Source organism: Marmota flaviventris, chromosome 11 (assembly GCF_047511675.1).
Source record: "Marmota flaviventris isolate mMarFla1 chromosome 11, mMarFla1.hap1, whole genome shotgun sequence".
In the NCBI taxonomy this organism is placed as follows: domain Eukaryota; kingdom Metazoa; phylum Chordata; class Mammalia; order Rodentia; family Sciuridae; genus Marmota; species Marmota flaviventris.
Genome location: NC_092508.1, coordinates 51327084 through 51351446, shown reverse-complemented (window position 1 = coordinate 51351446; position 24363 = coordinate 51327084). Strand labels below are relative to the sequence as shown.

Here is a 24363-nt window from a genome sequence, read left to right as displayed (position 1 = left end):
GTGCAGGAGCAATGACTTCCAAGCTGTTTGCTAAATTTAGCTGTTCAATACTTTCCACTCTAGTGAAAACTGTGAACTACAATTATAGAATGTTGGAACAGAATGGGAGCTTAAAGGTCATGGAATTCAACTCCCTCATTTCTCTGTTGATGATACGGGGGCCTAGACATAGCCTGTGATTTGCTTGAGGCCACAGAGCTTGTTAATAGTGGAGATGGGAATTGAACTAAGATCTGCTCAGCCCTGGGGCAATGCTGAACTCACTACACCACAGATGTTCTGCACCTATGATCAGTCTGATCTAATGAGATCTTGAAGCACACAAATAGCTGGTGTTATTGGTTGTGGCTTCCCCTCCACGGCCATTCATCTATATGGTGGCAGAGTGTGAAAGAGCAGAGGTGTCTGACTTATAAGTTGCTATGGGAGAAATGAAATGATTCTGTACCCAAACCCTGCCCCCAACTTTTAAAACTTCCTGCTTTATGTTCATCAATAATGAATGGCCCATCCCTGCAATACTCAGAGGGAGCTTACATTGCACTTTCAAGCAGCCGGTTAGTGATGTAGTGGATAGAGTCTTTCTTTCAAATCCCAGGGCAGCGGGTCCTTCAAGGCTAGCATTGCATTTTCAATTAGCTGCTGAGTGAATGCTTGGCATGTGTATTAGTGAAGAGGCACACAATTAGCTTATTGTTCCTTTCTGTATTGTGCTGAGAGGATCCAAGGGATTGGTGGGGGAACAGGCAAGCCAGGCATCGCTGTGGATGTTGAAGAAGGAAGTTCCTCAAACCTCTGCATCTTCACTTGCTCAGTCTGGAATTACAGCTATTTGTTACAAAGCACTGTGTGTGGCTTGGTGGAGTGTGCCTGAGGAAACGCATCTTGGACACCACTTGGGGCTAGTCTTTCTGAGTTCTTCACATCTCTGAATAATTCTCATCATTATCATGGAGCCCAACAGCCCCAAGAAGATACAGTTCGCTGTGCCTTTATTCCAGAGTCAGATTGCACCTGAGGCAGCAGAGCAGGTAAGTGGGCTTGGGTGGGGGAAAATTCCTGGATGTAAGATAATATGAACATACATTTTTATTTAGTGAAAGTTATTTTTTTAATCTCTTGAATTTGCCTAACTTTGGGACTTTTAGGATAAATGAATGAAAAATAAGTTGGTTTCTATATGCACTTGAATAAACAATTGGGAAACTGTTGGCTAAAATATAGCATTTCATTTCATACAAAATTAGCACCCATTGGGAAAAATGGTTATATTAGCCATTCAGATTTAGAGCTATCAATATTTGTATCTGCATATGAAAATAACAGTTTTAACATTTAGAGCAAATTTTAAGACATTTTCAAAATTAGCAATATTTTATTTCAATTTTTAGAAAAAATATTTGATGTAAAAATGAAAACATTAAATGCCAGAATAATTTTAGATTATAGGTTTGATATTGTTAAGCATGATTTTCATTTAGTACCCCAAACAGTAATTATATGTAATATATAATAAGTAGGATTTGTAGGCATATGTACAATTCTAAAAAGATTGTATTCATATATTACAAATAATACTTCAACATTTCCTAGATTTCTTTTCTCTATCTACTATGGCTGACATCTCTATCTCCTTTCATAATCAGATTTACTTAGACTCTTTATGCAATGGCACCACTTAAAAGATTATTTGTGATAAAACTTCAAATATAGTATACTGTGGGAAGACAAAAGCAAAGGAATCTATGGGGGACGTGCACCTAATTCATTAATTCCTTGAAACCTAAATTGTTCCTTAATCCATGCCCAAATGTTTGATACAAAATCATAAAATAATTATTGAATCTCAGACTTACTCCTAATTGTTTTGACAGTCAAAAGTAGATCTATGTAGACTCAGTCCAGATGAATACGACCTTGAACATGTATCTCTGCTGAATGGAGCATTCCTTCTGTTTTAAACAAGATGCTATTGGTACATTTTATCCTCTATTCTACTTACACATACTTGGGGAAGTCAACTATGAATGTATATGTTAAAGAAATAAAGGATAGCCCAAACAAGAAATTTGATTCATAACATGCTCCTCTAACTCTTCAAATAAGGAAAAAAAAAAAAAAAACCCAAACAAACAAATGAACAACAACAACAAAAAAAAAAACAAAAAAAAAAAAAACCAAACCTCTTAGTTTTAACTGAATTATATCTTCTTCCAAGAGCCATATTCATTCTTTACTTGCTTATTTGTTCTAAAAATATACTAGAAAATAAAAACTTAACTATAGTAATTTAAATTTAAAATACATGCTATTAATTTAACTATGACACTGCTAGAAATTCGAGGTTGCCAAGTTCCTCTTACTGCATTTAAAGATAAAGGAAATGGATCTTGAAAGCATCACTGAAATTATGAGGGTCTTGCCATAAAATGAGCAAGTCATTCTCATACCTTCACTGTATATTAACTTTCAGTTACATCATTGGAATATATACAACTATTTCTTTTCTGTAGAAATGTAACTTTGTACTCAAAGAAGGTGATAGTAATATATGACATCTTAATAATCTGGCTTTCTATTATTTAAAAAAAATAGTGGGCACGTATTGTGTGCCCTCTGGAAGTATGTTTTTGTATGTTGGGAAAATATGAAGATGGGTATTTTTGTGAGCCACAGGGCAACCAGGGGCCATGTGGGATTTTCACTGACATTAGCTGGGCCTTTGTTGTTCACAGATAAGGAAAAGAAGACCTACACCAGCATCACTTGTGATTCTCAATGAACATAATCCCCCAGGTAAAGAAGCATGATATCTTTGACATTGGTGGGACAGAATGGGGTTGTTTGAAGACTATCAAAGGGCTGTCATTGCCAAAAAGTTGTGATTCAGGATTTCAGTTAGTAGCGCTCTAACAAGCTAACCTATAATATGGATAATTTAATAGATTAATAAAAAATAAAATCAGAGATAACTATTAGAGGGACTATCTCAGTTAACAGCTTGCTTTTTTTCTAGAATGACCCACTGGGGATGATGTGAAATGTACTGTTAGCTTGGTTGTCATGTGTTCAGGTGTTTGTATAGAATCTGGTTCAGTGCTTACTAATGAGGCGGAGTGAGAAGTTGTTTAATTAGATTTCAAAGCTCAAATAACAGCCCTAGAGATACTTGTATTTTTACAGAGTTGGTTTTTAGTTATGTCATGGGGTGGGCCATGAGCCAGCACTGGCTACAGTTTTGCTGCTGATGTCATCTCTGGATAATGCAATTGACAAATAACCAGATCAATTTTCAGCTCTGCCCATTTGAGAGCCATTCTGAAGGTTGCATCCATTTGTTGAGGTTTTATTTCCCATTTCCTGTAAAAAGTAAAGCTGCATTATTATTCCTGATAAAGGACTATGATCGGCAAGGCACAAACATTATTTACGTATTGAGTGGGGTGATTTTAGTCGTGCATTTAAATGCTGCCTCTAGAAATATAAGTAGGACCAGAAAGGTCACGGCATTAATTTGTAACCAGGAGGAAGTTGGTGTTGGATTTTTTCGTAGGTATACACAATGAGGGAGGAAATAAAATGAGTTTGAATAGTGGAAATATAATACATCTAATTATAGGTTGTAGTGTGAATGAGCCATTTTAAGAATACCAGATTAAAATTGTCCTTGACTTTGTCAGATTCTTTCTAATTAGAGAAATACATGAGAAGAAAGTAAAATTTTCATAAAATATTCATCATTGAGCCTAAATACAAGAATATTCACTGCCATCGGCAAACATGTCAGCTATTTATTCCTGCTGAAAATACTATTATAACTTGATTCCTTATCTTTGAAGAGCTATGAAGTTTTAAAATCATCTTCAACTATATTATCTTAGTAAATGTACTTTTATTTGGTTGAATAAGAGGTGAAAATGTACTTATAGTTTACAAATAAATACAAATATGTAGACACAATGACTAAATCTTCTCAAGCAGTTTTATAGCTATTTTTCATGGCTTCCTTACCCTCAGTGACAATCATTTCTAACATGTCTTGGAATTTGTTCCCTGTTCAAAGAGTTGCTGCCCACCTTGATTTCTAGATATCCTTCAAACAACTAGAGAAGAACCTCCCTAGTTCTGTAGGCATCACACTGTTTATTTAGGAAAGTCATGGTTATTGTCATGTTCAAAGTCTTTTTTTTTAAATAATTTTTTAGTTGTCAATGGACCTTTATTTATTTATATGTGGTGCTGAAAATCGAACCCAGTGCGTCACACATGCTAGGCAAGAGCTCTAACACTGAGCTACAGTTCTCTATTCACTCAAAGAGCCCAGGAAATAATTGGGGGTTCTTAGAATAAACTGTAATTAGTGGTGTTTAAAATTCAAACCTTGGAAATATTTCTTTATTGTCCATTAATACAGCAAATTAAATTATTTTTTCATTATATAAATATAATTAACAAGCCATTTTAATTTGTGTGATGATATTATTAAATTAAAGTTATATCTTACAATTTTTTAATCTTTTTAACCTTTCCAGGAGTTTAAATCATTTGAAGGAAAGATTTAATTTTACTTTTAGGTTCATATATGGATTCTCTTCATATTTGGTACAGAATAAATTAAATGGAAAAATATTTTTACACATAAATACAGATTTGTTTGTTTGTTTTATACTCCATCTATGCTGTTCTAAACACACAAATGAGATAGGTGCCCGGCAGGTAGGATTCCAGGGGCCTCAAATTGCCACCCCCATTCCTTCCTAACAAGTGACCTAGAATTCTCGGCAGCAGAAGCACTATGGAAATAGGTACACAACTTGTTAAGGATATACCATCCTTTGACCTGGATGAGTTCAATTCAAAACAATGGCAACAGGAACTAAAATATTTGAATTGAAGGCATGAGACCTGGGAAAGTCTAATAGCAAAGATTGTGTCTTTGTGGTAGAAACGGCAGAAGCCAACAACTTGCTCCTAGGAATACTTCTGGATAATCAGATAGAAATAGAAAATACTTGAAGCCTGAGATCTGGGTGTAAGGAATCACCAAAGACAAATGTCACCTTTTTCAAATGTTTCCTTGGGGCTACATGTGTGAATGAACTTTGCAGGAAACTGCTTTTCCTTCTACATTTTCAGTTCCTTTTCTAATCAAGCTTGTCTGTTTCTGAAATCCTTTGTGAAATTCTACCTCAGAGTATCATCGTCTCTTCTTGGCCTGAATGCTGTTTGCTTTCACTCTCTGATAATCTGTAGCTAGTGATGTGGTTCCCATATTTTTATTTAGAGGAATGCAGACATGGGATCTTCTATATGCAGCAATAAATGGCAATGCTACTTTTTGTAACTGATACCCTCATATTTTATAGATTTACTTAACCTTACTTGTCTTGAAGTAGACTTATGAGAGGATGTGTATTTGGCTGCCAATATGTTATGGTTTGGATTATAAATTTTAAAAGTCCAGTATGCTAAAACCTTGGTTGTCAGACTTGGGGATGTGGTGGGAACATCAGACGGTGGTCCCAGTGGAAGGAAGTTGAGTTACTGGGGGTATGCCCTCAGATGGGATATTGGGACATTGGTCTCTCCTTTTCTCTCTTTGCTTTTGGCTACTATGAAGTGAGCAGATTTGCTCTACCACATGCCCCCCACCATGATGGTCAGCCTTACCACAGTCCCACAGCCAGAGGGCCCAGTGACCAAAATAAATAAATCTTGGCCAAAAGAAATCTTTCCTCCTTATAAGTTGACTATCTCAGAAATTTTGTCACAGTGACAAAAAGATGACTAACACAGAGTATAGAAATATAGAGCTGGAAAAGAACTTCAGGAAATAGTATAATCACACATCTTCATGACATAAACCAAACCAAGTCTCTGAGACTTGCTCCATTTTATGTATTTCAGAGAAGAATCCATAATTACCTCTGGTTTTCAGTTTCAGGTCTGTCAATTCTAAATATTAGAAAACAGTTTCTTATACCAAACTTCAGTACAAATTCCCCACTTTACAATAACTCTTAATTTATTTCCTTAATAAAAGTTTATTTTCTCGCCTTTTAAAATACATGAAAGAATTCTTTCTTTTCTTTATTGAACATCTCCAGATCCCCTACAGGCCTTAATGAACAATATCCAAATTCTTCCCCCCACCCTGCCCGCCTTTGGAGCCCAGAGCTGGACACAGTCTCCCAGTAAAATGCCAGGCTGGACCAGGCCTTCTGAATATTAAAGTTTGTGGCATCCGTTCTGTTCCACTTACTGTTAAGTGGAGGCAGTACGGTTACAATTATACTTAATGGATCTGATGTCTATTAAACATGAGTGAACTGTAAGAGGACTGGAGCTAAGTGAAGGTTTGGGTAAGTACCCAGGAGTTCTGGCGTCATTTAAAAGCTTATAGTACATCTAAAATTGGGACTAGAAAGAAATATAACATAAAATGACTTTGGGGATAGTTATTGAACTTCCTATCACAGCCAATTTTGGGGGAGATTAGCTTTCCCTTTGACCCTTTTAGCTACAAATAGTCTTAGAAATTAGAAATAAAAACAAAAGGATATTCTCACATACCTCAGGAACCTAAAAATTAGTTAATATGAGATACAGTAATTAAATACCACATTCTCTCCTTTCAAACTTGATAGTAAATCTAGTCATTAGAGAGAAGTTGGATTTCCAACCACTTGGGTTAGTTAGCTCCTCAAACTGGGAAAGAAGCCACAGTCCATTCTGTAAGTAGCACATGATTTTCTGAATGAGGCACATATTTCAGGACTCAGTAAATTAACTAATGAGATTTTGAAAGCTCTGGGTTGAGAATCCTTAGATATTATTTATATAATAGCTACAAAATAATGCTGGACTCACATGGAGTTGTTCAAAACATGCAGGCATTCAGAAATTTCTCATGATGCCCTTTTCCATAAACAATGAAATGTCTCTTAGGGTCAATAAAGTGAACATGGAGATTTATGTCCAGTGTCAAGACAGTCACATGAATGTCATCTCTTCTGAGGGAGACCCTCTGTTTTACAAAATGAATGATTGTATGTCAAAAGGCAACTGGACACCTTGCATAGAAGATTCAGGGATCACACTGAAGATTTTCCAGGGCCTCTGAAAGATGGGTAAGACTTTGTCACATCCAGACTATTTATGTTACACCCCCAGGGACCTCTAGTCTAGTCAGTGGCATTCAAGGAAAAGATACTTGCCTATAGCTTACACAGTTAAGTTTCATTTTAAGTTATTTGGGAATGTGGTTGTAATACTTTCTGACACTGACCTTGCTGATTGCTTAGGATTTACTTTACCTTATTACTATTAATTACAGAACAATACAAAGGTTCATGTTTGAAAATCATTTGAGCTAACTGGTGTTCATTTCTAAGAAATTGTCAGAAATACCTATTATTTTTCCCTCAGCATTGATTTCTATGGGTTATTAGATGCCAAGCCATGTTGAATAATTTAAACACAAGTGATGCAACTGATTTTTGGTGATTCATGCATCCTAAAATTGATTGACTTATTTTCCCATAATTATTCAGTCTGTGCAGCCAAATTGCCTAATGAATTGGAATAATTGAGTGAAGAATGAAGTAAGCTTCAATTCTTAGTAATGCCAAGGTATGCTCAAGTATAATCTTCAACTTAAATAAAAGGAAAATGAAGGAGCAAATCATAAACTTGTGAAATATTTCCTCTTTATTTTGGCAGGATGATGACTTTTATTCATTTTGAATAATAGCATGTTCCACTCACCTTTTATATGGCTTGTTTAAAAGTTAGAAATGGCTTGGTGAAATGTGACAGAGTGACTGTAATGTTAATTCACTTCATCTTTTTGGGTCTCTGTTTTCCTACAGAGGGGGGATGTAGCAGATAATACTTATAAGGTATTTTGTAAGTTGTAAAGAGTCCCTGGCTTTGGAAGGGGACTGGCCCTAAATCCCAGCTTTGCCAGTTATTGGTGGTGAGACGCTGGGTGTATACTTAGCTTCTCTGGGCTCAATTTCTTCCTTTCTTAAAACAGAATATAGAGGTAGAAGAGAACGCCTCTCACTGTGCCTGCTGCCAAGTAGATACTGACAACCTGCAGTTCCCCTGTGTCATGATACCGCAGCCAAGAAGAGCGGGGCTCCTCCTAAAAGCTGCATTTCTTACTAGAAGATAGTCCTACTCTATTCCAATCCTAACTGTGTTAGGCAGTGGCAGACAGAGTTCCATTAGACTGGAATAGTTGATAAGAAAAATTATGTACAATACATTCTGATTCTTCAGTGCAATTATGGAATCATTATGCATCTTATATGGTGGTATTGGTTCAAGTGAGTATGTCTTGCTTGCAAATATAATTTTCATAGAATATGAGTCTTTCTTTAAAATAAAAATACTGATGTCTACCGAGCTATGAATGAATGATTGCAGACCTGTGTTTAATCAAAAATTAAATTTAAGTTTTAATAGTATGTCAAAAGAAAAAAGGTTGAATATTGAGAATACAAATCCTTTAGAGACAGCTGCCAAACACTCTGGCTCCTCACTTCTGATTCCACTCCATTTGTTCTCACTTGCCTTCATACATCATCTCTATGCTATATTCTGGTTGAGCTTTCTTCCTTTGGTTCCTTGAAGTAGTTCTCCTATGCCAACTCTTAAGAAAGTCAAAACTGACTCATTTACATAAATCAATCTCTATCTTTCTCTTATTTAGATGAGAGGGCAAGACTCACTTAAATCATAAAAGTGTTCCCTAATTAACTGACCCATTGTATAACTCTGCTATTCCAATACTCCCCTTCCACCTTCTACTCTTAAGGCTATTTATTGATTTATACTAGCTGATTGGGACACTCAATTCAGTTCAGTACATATTTATTGAGTCCTTATTCCTAAATCCTCTATGAACATGTGGTCAAGATAACAGAGAATAACTTGCCTGGATGAACCATGAAAAAATAGTAATAATATAAATCTGAACTACTAAAACCACGGTGAAATTAATCACAGTCAAGGCATAGGGGCATCATTATGCTCACTATTCCATAAAGTGCTTATGATACTTTGTTTTTAATCTTTTGGCTTTGATATTTTAAGGATTAGAATCAAAGCTAAATTTTTATTATTATTCCAAACTATAAATAGAGTAGATATTAAATACCCATGAATTATTACATTAAATGGACTTTTAAAAAATCCTGAAAGTTATTCTGTCAAACTTTTTTGGCACCTACTCTGAATAAAGTATAGTTTTACTATTTTCAGGGGGCAAAATAGATAAGCGTCCATCCACTTTGTCATGGAGAAACTTGCATGAGACATATTTTACAATTTGACACAATGTATTTTGATAACAAAACCAAAAGTACATGACAAAAATATATATGCAATTGTATGTATCAAAAATACAAAATGTATTTCACTTCAGTATAGAATGTCTACTATAGAATTTTTTTTTAAGTATTAAACTACCGTTTAAAATAAAGTACAGCACACAGGACATGTATTTGACTTTCAAACATTTATCAATGTTTCCATTGATAAATGGAAACTATGATCTTGGGGAAACAGATAAGTTGTAGTTAGGAGTTGACATTTGGGGATTGGATCTCTTATTCCTGAATGTGAATCTAGAGTGGCTGCTTACTGGCCAAGTTACCCCAGGAAAATGACTTATTTTCCTAGGATCTGATAAGCTCAGTAAACTGGGCTTGTGAGTCTCCAAAATGCATGTTGTTTTCAACAGCAATATATTTCATTAAGTGTAGTAAGTAGGAAGAAAGCTCATCTGAGTCCATTGAAAAAATGTATATATTTTTGAGTCTGTATACTAACCAACACAGGTGACATCATTGTCAGCTGTTCTGGGCTGTTCAACTGCATGTTCAAATTTAAACCTGAGAAGGTTCCTAACACTCTTTCTAATTGCTTCTGTTTGATGGTCATTTTCACAAAATAGTAAATTAGTGGAGCTTTGAGAAAAACAAAATCTATCCAAGCTCTGCAATCAATAGAGTTATTGCCTTTCTCCTACCACCTGAAAGCCAATGTCTAATTAAAATGCATCATGCATCTTTGAAAACAACTTCTGAATTCTTATCTCAGCATTTCTGTAAATGGGGTTCCCCACTCTTTTAATCACAGAACCACACAGCCTTGGAATCATCTCTGACTCCTCTATTTCTAACTTGCCTCCTGCATTTACCAATGTTCTTTCTGCTGGCTGTACTCTAAAAGTGAAACTTGACCCTTTTTACTTTTATTGTGTCTTCTGGGTCCACAACAGTCTTTAAGGATCTCAGATCACATAGTAACTTCCAAATTAGTTTTTCATGATTGTAACACTGGGAGTTGGTTTTGTTTAAGGAAACTTACACTTAGAATCAGTGAGCATGGATTTAAGTCATGACATGATTGTTGAAGCAAGCCTCAGCTTCTTCCTCCATGAAGCAAAGGTCTTGGTAGCTCCAACACTGGTTGTATTGCTGTAATCAAGTGAGAAGATATGTGTAAGCAACATTGCTGATACTTTCAGCAAACAAAATTACACCATGGGTGATATACTATGGCACTTTACTTTTCATAGTTGATTTGTCATCTCTAATTTATATCCTATAATTTATATGTCCTACCTTTTAGTTATGATAAGGAACATGGAATCTTCTCATGAAGAGTTCATATATTTCATCATCATCTATACATTGTTCTCATTTCTTCTTTTAAACAAATCATTTCAGACTGACTTTTATATGAGTCAGTCTGTAGAATCTTGATTACCTAAATTGTTGACAATTGCCCTAAAGCTGAGACTTGAATAAAACAAAATAAATTTAAAAAGGAAGGTGAAATAATTTGGTTAGATTATGACTTACATTACCACTTTATTATCTTTTAATTTTTGACTGAGAACTTACAAAGCAGAACACAAGAACTTGACCATTTGCCATATGAACCTTCCTGTTGAAGAAAATTTTGCAAAAAGATTTTATTTAGATCAAGTAGGGACAGGCTTAGGCTGTATTTGCTTCCTGAATCATTGTAAGGATTAACCACTCTTTAATCTCCAAGGAGTCTAAACATTTCCCACTTGCCCCCAGTGATTGAAAGATTTTCAAGAAATAATGCCAGAGAACCACTTGGCATGACATTTCAATGAAGGAAAACTGTATAAAAGATTAAGCTGAAATGGCTCCTCTCAAATTCTACCACAGGTAATTTTATTTGGTGAATAGCCCAGAGTTTTTGCTTCACTCAACCAATAAAGGGCACTTTTTAACTTAGGTCCTGGAGATGGCTGCAGATATTTTCCATCTGTGTCTATAGTCATAGCCATTGTTGGAATCCAGGAAAATACTACTTTTACTTTTTATAAGCTATAGTAATAGAAAAAGGAACATATGTAAAATATATTTTGAAGTACATGTACAATGCAAAAGATAAAAAATACCTCTAATCTACAAGTAAAAGAAAAATACACAAGCTCAAAGGCAAATTTAAAGGGGCTTATAGTAATATATCTGACTTTGGGTTGTTTTTTGTTTGTCCCACAATGTATCTCCTCAACAACTATTTAACTATTAACTATATTAACTTCCATTTTAAAAGAGGAGGGATGATAGGGGAGTTGCTCAAAGTCAAAGAAGCTAGAAAGTTAGAACATCTGAATAATTATTGTCTATCCAAGGGATCAATGGACTATTTAGATGCTTTTCTCACAAGAATATATTAATGTTATGTTAATAATATTCTTCTTTCTATAAATATGCAACATCATACATATTCTTGTACTTTGTTAATGAAGGTAACCCTAAGTTAGTTCCTTGTTGTGGCGTGGCCATATGCGAGTCTGTTTGGTATTCCCAGGATAAGGTTCTTTTTTATTCTGAAGTAAGTTTACTCTGAAGTGGTAATTCTATACTTTTTTTCTTTTCTTTGTAATTTTCTAGTGAAGGGGACATTTTAGAGTTGTTAATACTGTATGTTTTATTATACAGGCAAAATTTTTAAAAATCAGATAACCAAACTGAAAAAAAATCTTATTCACTATTCCCTTCTTAGAGTTGGAGAATTATTTATTCATTTCCCTGCTTGCCTACCTACATATTAATGTATTGAAAAATAATTGTCTTGACTTAAAATATTAATTAGAAGGCTAAGACCTCTGTGGTCTAGTTGGCCAGAGCAGAAATGATTGTGATCACGTTGGAATGTCATCTTCCTTTCCCAACTTTCATCTTTCTTATCCTAACAGACTCAAATCAAATTCACTTTCTTCCATAAAACTTTTATGAACCATGACTTTTATGGAAGTCACTGGATCCATTAACATGTTTATTCCAACTGATTATCCAATGTCTTTCTGTCACCTAGTAATGCTCTGAAGGAATGGGTCATAGAATTAGTAAATTTTAATATGGGTAGGAAGAAGAAAGATTTTGTCATACAGCCCTTCTGTTTTTTTCTGCCTTTGGTTAAGTCCTTTCTAAATGGCAGAACTGAAGAACAAGGCTATGAGGTCCAGGAAGGGGCAAGTGGGTATGAAGGACCCTCACTGGGGAAGCAAAGTAGAGACCATTAAAACTAACCTGATCGTTCCTCAAGGCTTATTCTTGCCCTTTCATTTCACAAGAAACTGTAAGTGCTGATGTGTAACCCACTGGATGATTGTGAACTGCTTTACTGAGTATTTATGGAAATAACTTAAAGTGGCCTTTGAAGGACAATGCACAGGATCAATGGAGTCCTTTGAATCATTTCAGCAAGGATGACTTTTAGTAGGGGAGGACTTGCTTCTTTGTTTCAGTAGAGACAAGCTGTGAGTTAAGGACTACAGGTAATTACTGACTGAGATGCATAGAGGAGAGTTCACTGTGATGATTTTGGAACATCTTGAGTTTTGGAGGACAATTTGAAGCCTAAATAAAATTTAATGACCAATTCTATACTTTTACAGTCCTTAAATTATTCACATCATATTCTAAAGTGTCAATAAAATATTGATGATATAAAATTGAATATGTGACCATTTAGACGCTTTCTTACAAGAATATAGGAACTCAAGAGTTCAATACCATCCAATAGTAACAGTCTCTCTCCCATTAAAAGGTCATATACTTTCCTTCTATCTTTATTATGTATGAGCCAAGTAAATAGGGGCTGGGTTTTCTTTTTATTTCCTTTGAATTGCAAAATAAATTTTATTTTTTAAGGAAATATTTTGCCCAGTAATTCTTAAATTATTTCTCTTTCTCCCTTCCTTCCTTCCTTCCTTCCTTCCTTTCTTTCTTTTTTTTTTTTGTCAATAAGCTATTAGGAATAGTTAACAGCCTTGTAAACAATACTGAAAACTGGACAGTCCATTACATACCAAAAGCATTTACAGTTACACAGCTTACCCAAGCACTCATTTTGTTGTTTTGTTGTTAAGATTTTTATGTAAACAGAACTTAATGATTATAAGAGAAAAAATTTTAGAGTGATCTGGTAAAAACTGGTGAAAGCACTCAATTTTTATGCAAGGAAGCCACAGAAACAACTTACTCCGGTTCAATGAATTATTTGTAAGTATATGTATGTATATGAATGGCTTCATTTCACAACATTCCAGCTGCTTTATTTTTTTCTGACTACGTCAGATAAGATTGTGTTCTAAGTACTCCTGATATCTAGATAATTATTAACATGCCTGTCACTGTGGGCCTGCTGCTGTTATATTGCATAACAATGATCTCATTGCACACACCAGCCCAGTTTCCTTATTTCTAACTTAGTATAACATTCTTCTTGGCACTTTTTCCAGACATATTGCAAACCACTTTCTATGGAGATAATTTTTTTTCCTTTTAATGTTAATTTTTTTCTGTGTAAGCAGCTAGAGTTTGGAATCACCTCATTATTTTTAAAGCAAAAGGTCTACAACATGAAAGGCTTTAGAAACAAACTTCATGTGAAAAAATAACTTTATTAGCATGAAAGAAATTCAAAACTGTGACACAGAGTGTGAAGAAATAGAATGATTTCCCACTCCAAATTGTAAACTCTAAGGAATACATGTGAACTGAAATGGAAACAAAATAAGACAAAACAATTAAAAAATAAAAAGTAAACAACATTTCTTCATGTTACTAAATTTATATTGGGATTAGTAATAATTATTATATAAGAATTAGCAAAATTCTCTGTGCTTAAAGTAGAATACTGGGATTTGGGGTTTTTATTAATAATCTTGATTGAATATTTGAAAAAGAAAAAAAATAACTAGAACAAATACATCAAAATGATATTTAAAAGAACTAAAAGACAAAAGATTACTGATTTTAAGATATTGTTTATTAATATACTTCATGATATAGACTAATTTACATGCTTTAAAAACTCCAGATACAAATGACAAATATTATATAACAATCTCATTAAAAACCACCAAACATTTGGTAGAATGAAAAATATATATTAAAAAACTGTGTGTATAAGATGACCCCAAGTATCTATATATCATAATTCTTACCTTCCTCTTCCTTAACTTGTAAAATCACACTATTCAGAGTAATGGTAAAATAAAATCAAAATAAAAGTAGGGGAAAAAAGAAAAGCTAAATCTAAAAAAAAAAAAAAAAAGAAAGAAAAAAAACCCTGCCATTAATAATTATGTTGGGACCAGATCAATCTGTATTCTCTCTCATCTCTAAGCAAACATCAGGGGCTTTGGGGGCAGGGGTGGGTGGGGGAGTTAGTTAGTCATTCCTGAAAAACTCATATTAGAGACCCAGGCTCACTGCAGCATATAGCAGCTACATATTTGAAACACTGCATCAGAAAGGCATATGCAAATTGAGATCCTTCACAAGTTCTTCCCTTATATTTTCCTAGCAGCTCTCCTGTATATCATTGCCTTTGCTCACTTTTTGCTCCTATGATACTGAGATTTCCAAATTCTCTAGATCTGCTTTGTTCTCAGCCTGCATCCACAACACTGGCCAGACTGGCTACTTGTTCTTTAATCATTTCCAACCTAAATCTCTGAATACACATTGTTTTCCTACCTAGAAGGCCTTCACCACAATGATTTTACTAACTACTTGCATTTTTTTAGATACTCAGATACATTTTCTTCATTCCTTATTTTGTACATGGACATACCAAGAAATATATTTTCTAGCAGTTCATAGCTGAAAATTACTAAGTACAGTTAAGAAAAGCTTTAAATCCCCATACTTTCTGTATTATACCACAGGTAGACATAAATCACTTCTGTGGCATTTCCAAACTAATAAGCTCGGTGGTGAACCTCTATGACTTTGTTGAATTGTAACTGTGTGTGTGTGTGGTGTGTGTGTGTGTGTGTGTGTGTGTGTAATGAGAGAAAAAGAGAGAGAGAAACTGAACTCTACCATTTGGACTTTTCACAAGTTTAATTAATTATTGTAAAACAAATGCTCAGTAGCTACCCTGACTTCTAGTAAAATCATCCTGTTTTCATTAAGTTTTGTTTTACAGGATGATTGTTTACAAGCAAAGAAAGAACACAGTGAAACTGGTAAAAACCAAAATTTATTTTCTATTTTGATCTCAACTCTATGCAGGCAGGATTACCTTTTCTAAGAATTTCAACTTATGATTAATCAGATTCCACATGACCATTTCCAGTGATGAGGATCTTAGCTCTTTTTGAAGCATAAATGTTTTGATGGGACAATAAAATTGTTAGAAAGATATCCTTATTTCTAGTTAAAACACCCTTTCTGGATCTTTTAATTGTTGATCTTGGTCTGTCCTAAAGGATCTTAAAAATGTGCAATCCTTCTGGAGTTGACAATTTTTCTCACCTACAGGGACGGATAACTCATTTTCTCTCAGTTCTCTCTTACCTAAAATGTTCAGTTACACTTGTCTTTTCAATTATATGTTTTTAATTATCTCACCATTCTTCTCCCTAGGGATACTCAGATTTTTAGCACAGCATCCAAATTTCACACATTCACCAAAGAGTTATTATGCATCTACTATGGGTCAAGTTGTGTGCTAAGCACAAGGATTTACAATGAAATGTATGTAGTTGGTGACCGAAGTATAAGATCCTTTAGAAACATTTTAACCCAGTCAGCAAAGACTTAATGGGGGAAGGAAACTTATGCTAAAACCTGAGAAGGAAGACTATTCAAGACCAAGGGCAAAGTAAGGGCAATGGCCCAGAAACTCCACAGAGCATTACAGACTCTAGGACCTGAAAGTAGTACGGTGTGACATCAGGACAGGGTGGAGATTGGCAGGTGCCATGTTGGAGGGCACTGTGAGGATTTTTTAAAGAGTTGGGATTAGGAACCACAAAATTGTTTTAAGCAGGATAGTCCATATTTTCAGATATTCTTCTTAAAATGTCTCTGTGGTGGCAGATAAAGAATGGAAGGAAGGAAAAAAGTCTTTGTACATGGAAAATTAGTGAATTTGATTTATTGGATGAACAAAAGGGAAGTGATAAGGCTATAGATTTGGAGGCTTTTCCTAACAAGGCAAGCTCTTGTGGGGAGGGTGGGAGATGGTGGTGAATTCAGAATGGAACACATTACTCTGGATGTGGTGGGTAAGAAAGCTCTCATTCTACTTTCACATAAAATATTCATAACATTCCGAGAAGTAATACTTCAATAATGGAGCCACTGGTATTAAAACCCTCTCTACTAGAGCCGTTTTAGAGGTAAGCACAGTGTACTTATCTTCAAAAAGATATGTTTACGTGGTGGAAATTATTGCACTGATAATGTTATTAATATATCTATTATAGGCTCAATATATAACTACCTGAAAAATAATTACTGCTTTAAATCATTAAAATAAATACAATTAGATGTATAAATCATTAGTCAAGCAATTATGATTCACTGTTCTGTTCACATCTACTGAATATGCCAAATTACTAACATGCTACCAGACAATTTAGAGCAAATGGTATAAATTATTCTGCCTCCATGATACTGGAGAATATTACCTACTTACCTCCAAGAAATAGCTAATCCCAAATTGTATGATCTCAGTTTAATATATCCACTCATTCAAAGACCAAGGGGGAACAAACTTTTATTCTTTTTTGACGAGTTTTATTTTTTCTTAATTTTCAATTTTAAGCAAAATGAGTATGTGTGGCTGAATAAGTTATGTATGTGTGGGTCTTGGAAGTTTTGAAGATTTGTAAATCAGAAACAGCAAGTCATCTCAATCTGTAATAAAGACATTCATTGTAGCCCATGCAAGCATACGTGTTTCATATCATCTCTATTATTCATACCATTATTTTCAGATCTCATTAACTACTTCATTTTGTCATTTTCTTGTTCTTGATCTCAATCTCAGAATAAAATATTTCTAGCAGTGTAGTGTGGTATAATAAGAAGATATAACCTTTGGAGCCTAAAAGAACTAGCCTTGAATGCCACTTATTAGTTTGAGTTCTGACACTTTAGGGAAGTCTCCAATCCTCTATGAGCTTCAGTTTACTCACATATAAAATATATTTAATGATATGGTTTTGGAGGTGAAGATAATGAATGAATTGTTTGACATTATAGCATCACAGTATTAGAACCAATGATAATAATAGTAAGTGAAATATTAATATTGTGAAAACTATTAAAACAAAGAATGTTCTCTTTTCTCAACTGGAAATTCTACCAATCTAGTTTTATATTTGTTAATTATATTTGATGATTTTATGAATCAGGGAATGAAGTGTCCCAAAGATCATTGATTGAAATTTTAAACCAGCTACTTAAAAAAATCACTAAAAATAATTTTGGAACTAATTTCTATTATTATTGCCTATGATTTTACTAAATAAAATAGACAACGATGTCTGGAAGTGATGCTTTGATTAAAAGAGATCAAAGACAAACTGATCTTCACTAGAACACTAAAGACTCTTTAAAAAGCGTTGCCTTTTAATTTCTTTGTCAGAAGATAAGGATTAAATGAAATACTTTAAAAGTGGATTCAAGGTTAATCAGATAGACACAATGGCCCAGAACATCAGTGGAGCAGGACTGAAAAAATGCAAGCCCGATATTTTAATCAGTTTGCTTATAATTACTGGTGACACACATTGGTTCTCAGGAATGAAAGGTAAGTGCCGATGAACATGGTTACAATTATAAGCAAAATTACATGCACCAACTTTTGAAACATTTTCTTTAAAAGTTCTACACACCTTTTCTGGCTTATCTGTTCTTTGGTTAACAATGGCCTTGAGTTTTAAGCAGTTTCCTCTTGTAAAGCAGATGTGCTGAAATGTTTGTGAAGCCATGAGCCCTCAGGAGTGAGACACAAAGAAATGGAAACCCCACCCTGTACATGAGCCTTTATGGAAATATCTTAGGTGCTACAAAAAGCAAGAAGCTTAACGTCTTGAGCAATGATTAAAATGAAAACCATGGACATTGTAACGTCAAGAATACTTGAGTTTCCATTGTGTTGATTTTCAAAATGAGGATGTAGGAGCGGTATTTCTTTGTTTGATAGGTTATTACTTATATTCTTGAATTTTAGCTATGATTTTTTTCCCCATACTTTATGAAGAGGCAGTGGGGGAATAATTTTAAAAAGCAAAAACAAAAACACCAAACTGCTTACTGGTCAGGAAGTTTTAATATTAATTTCTGTCAAGATCTAGCTATATAAAAGGGGCTAATCACTTTATGGCTTTCAGTTGCATTTTCTGAATCCATGACATAAAGAACTTTGATGAGATGACATCCTTGGTTTTTTCCACCCTGTGTTTAAATTTTAATAATTTTACAGTTACTGTTACCCACTAACATACTTCTATCTATACAGATATTTTAACAAGCTTTATAACTGATTGTGTATGAATTGATTACTGTCATTCTTTGATGGAACAGTATGGCTTATTGCTTTTAGAAAACATTAATAACAACATTAACACTACTAATTTCATAGCTACAGTTCTTTCTACATTAAAATGCCAATTAATGTTCAATTAAAATTTGCTTTAATTCTGAAGCTTTATAGAGGTCTCTTAAATGTCCATTCCCAAATATGCCTATATATATATTGTCTTATCTGGAGTTCTGTGTTTTTTTAAAAAATATGTCATATTGAGAAATATGGTGGTGATTCAAAAGAGAACTAGACAATAAGGGATCTTGTCATGACTTCCACTAATCAAGTGATACTGGTAAAGCCATTTTCCTCCAGGCCTGAGGACTATATAGTTTTATCTAGATCTATCAAAAAGTGTGGGGCCTGAAAATAATTACTAGATTAGCATATGTAAAAATAAACCAATGTCTTTGTATAAATCTATGAAGTATAATGTCAGCTAATTATTGGCAACTTGAACACTGTAATTATAAAAAATGTTCCATTTAGTGTTAGATATGAGTGCATTATGACAATCTTGATGCAATGTGGGAGGGGCCCTCCAAATCACTGTCCTTGGTAAATGCACATGGTTGACTGATCAACAATGCTTCCAGAGGATGCTCTCCATCTAGCATTTTATGGTTTTATTAATTCCTTTTAAATCCTGCTTTGGTTGTAATTTGTGACAGTTTGCAGTAAAAGAAAACAGGAAATAGCTTTACTTTGTAGGTAGTAGACATGCTATAAGGGTTCTGGTACTAAGATGGATATGGGTTTATGTCTCAGGTTACTACTTAGTCACCTAAGGATCCTGCAGAAGTGGCGTAATTTTCCTGAAACAGTTTCTTCATCTGGAAACTAGTGCAGGGCTTTTCACCTTATGTGAATATCAAATGAGGATTAAATAAAATAATAAAACAGTTATTGGCACATGGTAGTTATTCAGTGAAATGTTTCCTTTGCCCTTTCATTTTCAACATAAAAGTCAATTTAACTCACATTTTTATGCAGTCATGTGAAAGTTTGAAAGAGAAATATATTCCTAGTCATTTGTAGCTGAAACGTAGTGATATTACAGCTTCTATAAACCATAGGCATAATTTAGTCAGACTACACATCTAATTTTGTCTTTGCTTCTGATAACTAACTGTAAGAAGAGTCTGGGCTCTTGATTATACGGTCAGTTATTCTTATCCTTCTATTATCTTCTTGAAAGCAGTTAGACATCTGTTTAAGTTTTGTGTCATTTTTATAGGCTAGGCCCTAAAATAATAAGTTTGTGTGATTCATAGCCAAATTTCCAATTACAGAACTAAAGTTTTAATCTCACTTTCATCCATGATCCAAAAGGAATCTTTCCTTGTCATCACAAACACATGATAGCATATAGTTTACCCATCTTTAAAGAGGGTGAGCCATCTTTGAAGTCTTTGTCAAATTCTTGGGAGGCCAACAGGTTTTATTATAAGTTTCCACTAAAGGCAGACATTCCAAGTGAATCAACAGCACCTTTAGGGCAATTTAGTTATTCATAAATTTATTTAGTATAAATTTAACAATAAATTAATAAATTAATTAAGAAAAATCTCCATTCCTGAGAACATATACATATGTATATGTATGTATATACATATATGTGTATGTTTGTATGTATGTTTATATATATATATACACACACACACACACACACACACACATCTTGGATAGTCTAAATTTATATCTGAACTATTTAACCATTTTCCAGTCACCTTTCCATATTGTAGAAATCAGTATCATCAAAATTGTTCCTCAGTTCATTCTACATTTTAAAAATGCAGTTAAAAAATTTTTAAAGTTGTCTACAAAATTTATACTGATTTCTCTTTGCTCAGTTTTTGCTAATGCAGTTTAGGCTTACTTATAAACAAAAATGAGTGCCTTTAGAAAGAGTTCAGGTAAGGTTCTTTCCAACCAAGACATTCCTAGAATAAAGTTCAGTGCATTCAACTTGGTCATAAAGTTCTAAATAGCAATTTTGTGTGTTGTTCCTTTTTGAATTTGTACTTCAGAGAGCAAAACCCTGCCCTTGCACATTAAAATGTTATCATCTAAAGAAGATAGAATAGAATCAAGATCAATGTTCATTTGCTCATTCATGCAGTCAGTTAATAGGTAGCAAGTGCTGACTGCATGTTATAGGCAGTAGTGAGAAAACAAGTCCCCACTCTTTTGGGGACTTTAAACTGCAGTGGGAACTAGTAAGAGAAGGAATTATTCATCAGTATTATCTCTAACATGAAAATTTTTGTGAGTTTGTGTTCTGTTAACAACAAAATATATCAAAATGCATAAATTGTGCTGTTTAAAATACATCCATATACTTACAATGTATTTAATAGGCATTTGCTACAGATTATTATTTTCATAGAAACAATTATACAGCAAACAACATTAGTCTCAGAGGAGATTTCTAGGGTGAATCAACAAAGGGAGAAAAATCACACTTTTTTGTTTTGCATTGCAAAACAGTGTGCTATTTATTGATGAATGGTCATTATTCTACCAATATCAGTTAAAAGGACCTGGTTATAATTCAGGTTAAGTTCATTTATTGACACTTTATGTCCATTCAGAGTAATCAATAATAACCATTTGTATTGATTTCCCTCACATTTTATCTTTGTGATCTTATCTTCTTAAATATTTAAAGAAAAATAGTGGACAGGAATGTGAAAAAATGACTTCTTGTTATATATAGCTTCTAGTTATGATGATCTATCTAAACTAAACCAAAACAAAAATACTGAGCGTGTAATTACTGAGACCAGCTTCTGTGCTAAGTGTGTTGGGATAAAGCAGGTCTCATGGAGTGGATTAGAAAGCATGCAAACTCGTTTAAGGAAACAACAAGGAAATCAGAACAGTTAAACTGAACAAGCAATATAAAGGAGTTTCAATAAGATAGAAGGTGACTCATTGTTTTAAAAAGGTGCCAGCAGTAAATGCTGTCAGAGTTCACAGAGTGTGAAGTTGAAGATTCATTTTTCTTTTTCGAATTGGTTTTATGGAAGAGTTGGAATTTCATTCTAGGTATAGTTTGGAAAATCATGGAGATAAGACATGTAAAGTTCAGACAGTTCAGTTCAGAGTTCAGCAGATGGTTAACACAGATCAATGAGAACTTAGGTAGATGGGGACCACTGTGTGAAGAGGCCTGGATAGGTAACTCTGAGTTTGTCTTGCAAAGTAGAAATTATCGGCCTTGTATGAGCTAGAGCATGATGTGATGAGGCTCAGCATGAATCATGCAATTTGGGATGAGGAATAGCATAAAGGTCAGTCAGGAGAGCAATGGAACAGTGTAGGGATGAGCAATAAGGATCTAAACAGGGGTGACGAAGCAATGGATCATAAAAAAATAATTTGTGAAGCATTGAGCAAAATGAATTGCTTGACTGCTTGAATTGTTGATTACTTGAGCTGAGGAAGTTGAGAGAGAAAGGCCTGAATCAGAGCCTACACAGGTGAGAAGGGAAACCTAGACGAGGGAAAGGGAAATAATTTTGTGACAAAGTGAAGTTAGTCCTATGTATACATGTAACAGTTTTATATCCACTTTATATCACATTAAACCTTATAAAGCCCTTGCAGCACATGCATCACTGAGATATTATTGTATTTATGACTATATGCTGTGATAAAATGCTGTACACAAAACTCAATTTAAAATACAAACCAAATGATAAAGAGTGATTCCTTTAAGAACTAAAATTGTATATCATCATAGATGAAGCCTGACATTTGTTGGAGAAGTGATCTCACAATAGTTTCTGAAGTTCCTTTTGTGGTAGCTGTTACCTGCTCATGTGAGCTCTCTAGCCTCATGTGAAGTGTTTTCTCTCATCAGATATTTTTGGGATCCCTTGGGTGGAGTATCACATTTTTGCCATTTCCTATTATTTTTACTTCTCTATCAGGCACAACTGCTCCCACTTTGAGTTTGTGGTCACCCTCAGTGCTGAACCTCCAGATGACTCATGGTAAATGCTGTTTTGTCAAAAATGACTCTGATTGGTTCTAACACATCAGAAGAGTCCCAAAATAAATACTTACCAGCAAGTCTAATAGTATGGTGAAGGGTCTCACTCACTTTCTAATTATAGCCCTTTCACCCATTTTGAATGGGAAAATGAATTCAGAGCAGGTAAGTAATGAACCTCATTGGCTCCACAAATCAGTGGCAATACAGAACTTGAGTTCAGATCCATCTGACTACAAACCCTGTGCTCTTACCCTGAATTGTTTTATGCTTTTATTAGTGCACTACAGTTATACATAAAAGTGAGGTTAACTTCTGAATTTTTATAAATTGCTCCAGTTTCATAAGACAACATTTAAATAACTCCTAGGGATCAGATCCAGACATTTATCACATCAACAAAACATATTAATTAGAAATACCTGAACTGAAGCCAAGCTTAGTAACTAAGTTGGTAATATTCTCTTCAAGTTAGGCAGTGGCCTTTAGATTCATCTCTCAAATAGCAACTGAGGAACATCAGATTTATTAAAGAAATGAGATGCTTAAGAAATCAGTTCCTTGAAAATATGAGTATTTGAAACTGGTTTAAACAAGTTAGGTATTGGTTTGGTATTTAATATCGAAGCTTCATTGGAAACATAATTAGTTTTCAGATTAGACCATGAGATTTTAGACACTCTGAGGAAAGATTTAAAAGATTAAAATGTCCTGTGTGCATTTACAGTAGCATTATTTTGATTTTTGATTTGGCAAATTGTTTAAAACATAAATATTGCTGTGTGATTTCTGATAGGAAAGATCTGAGGTAAATAGACTATACATTTTTATTCCTACATTATTATTGCATAGAATTAGAAGAAAGAAGAGGAATATCTTAAGGAAGTTATTAGACATGTTCCTGAATGGTGGATTTGAAGGGCAAGGTTTGAGGAAGACTATACAACCTGTCCCTTCTCTCTTTCTCTCTCTGAGAGCCACAGGAGGATTCATCTTGTTGCGGGGTGGGTGGAGAGAAGGGCAAGTCAATGTTTAGAAAAACCTTGGGTAGAACAAATAGTCCCCAGGCTGCTCTCTCTGAGCACTTCTCAATGTGTAGTGTCTCCCACCTCTTGAATTCTTTCCTACTTTCTTTCCATAAGAGCTCTTAGTCCTTATCCTCTCTGGTACCTTATCCTCTCCCTCCCCACAGTCTTCCTTTCTTCTGCCTGAATATTCATTAGCATGAATAGAGTCAATTTCTTTCTAAGAGAGCTTGTTTTTTGACCATTTACAGCCTTCCTTTCTTTCTGACTGTTTATGACTCAGCTCCTCAAATGTTGGTCTGGCCTTGTTTTCAGATTCTCAGCAGTCACTCAAGCCACTTCAGCTTGGTTTCACCAATCACTCTCTAAAGTCACTTTTTCTGAATACATTTGTGCCTTCTCTGTGCCTGTCTGGATCTCTTACTGGCCTTTTGAAAATGCTGA

General features: G+C 34.4%; 1 protein-coding gene across 2 annotated transcripts in view; it reads left to right on the top strand.

Moving 5' to 3' along the window:
* The first annotated feature begins 950 nt into the window (after positions 1 to 950).
* The window catches only part of Ppp1r1c (protein phosphatase 1 regulatory inhibitor subunit 1C), a 128810-nt gene continuing 105397 nt past the window's right edge, over positions 951 to 24363 (top strand). Inside the window, exons 1-2 of one of the 2 annotated variants that reach the window (XM_027943995.2) lie at positions 951 to 1031; positions 2736 to 2796. In XM_027943995.2, coding sequence (XP_027799796.1) covers positions 951 to 1031; positions 2736 to 2796 — 142 coding nt within the window. Of the gene's footprint in view, positions 1032 to 2714; positions 2797 to 24363 lie in introns of both variants that reach the window. The other variant, XM_027943994.2, reaches the window with a different exon arrangement.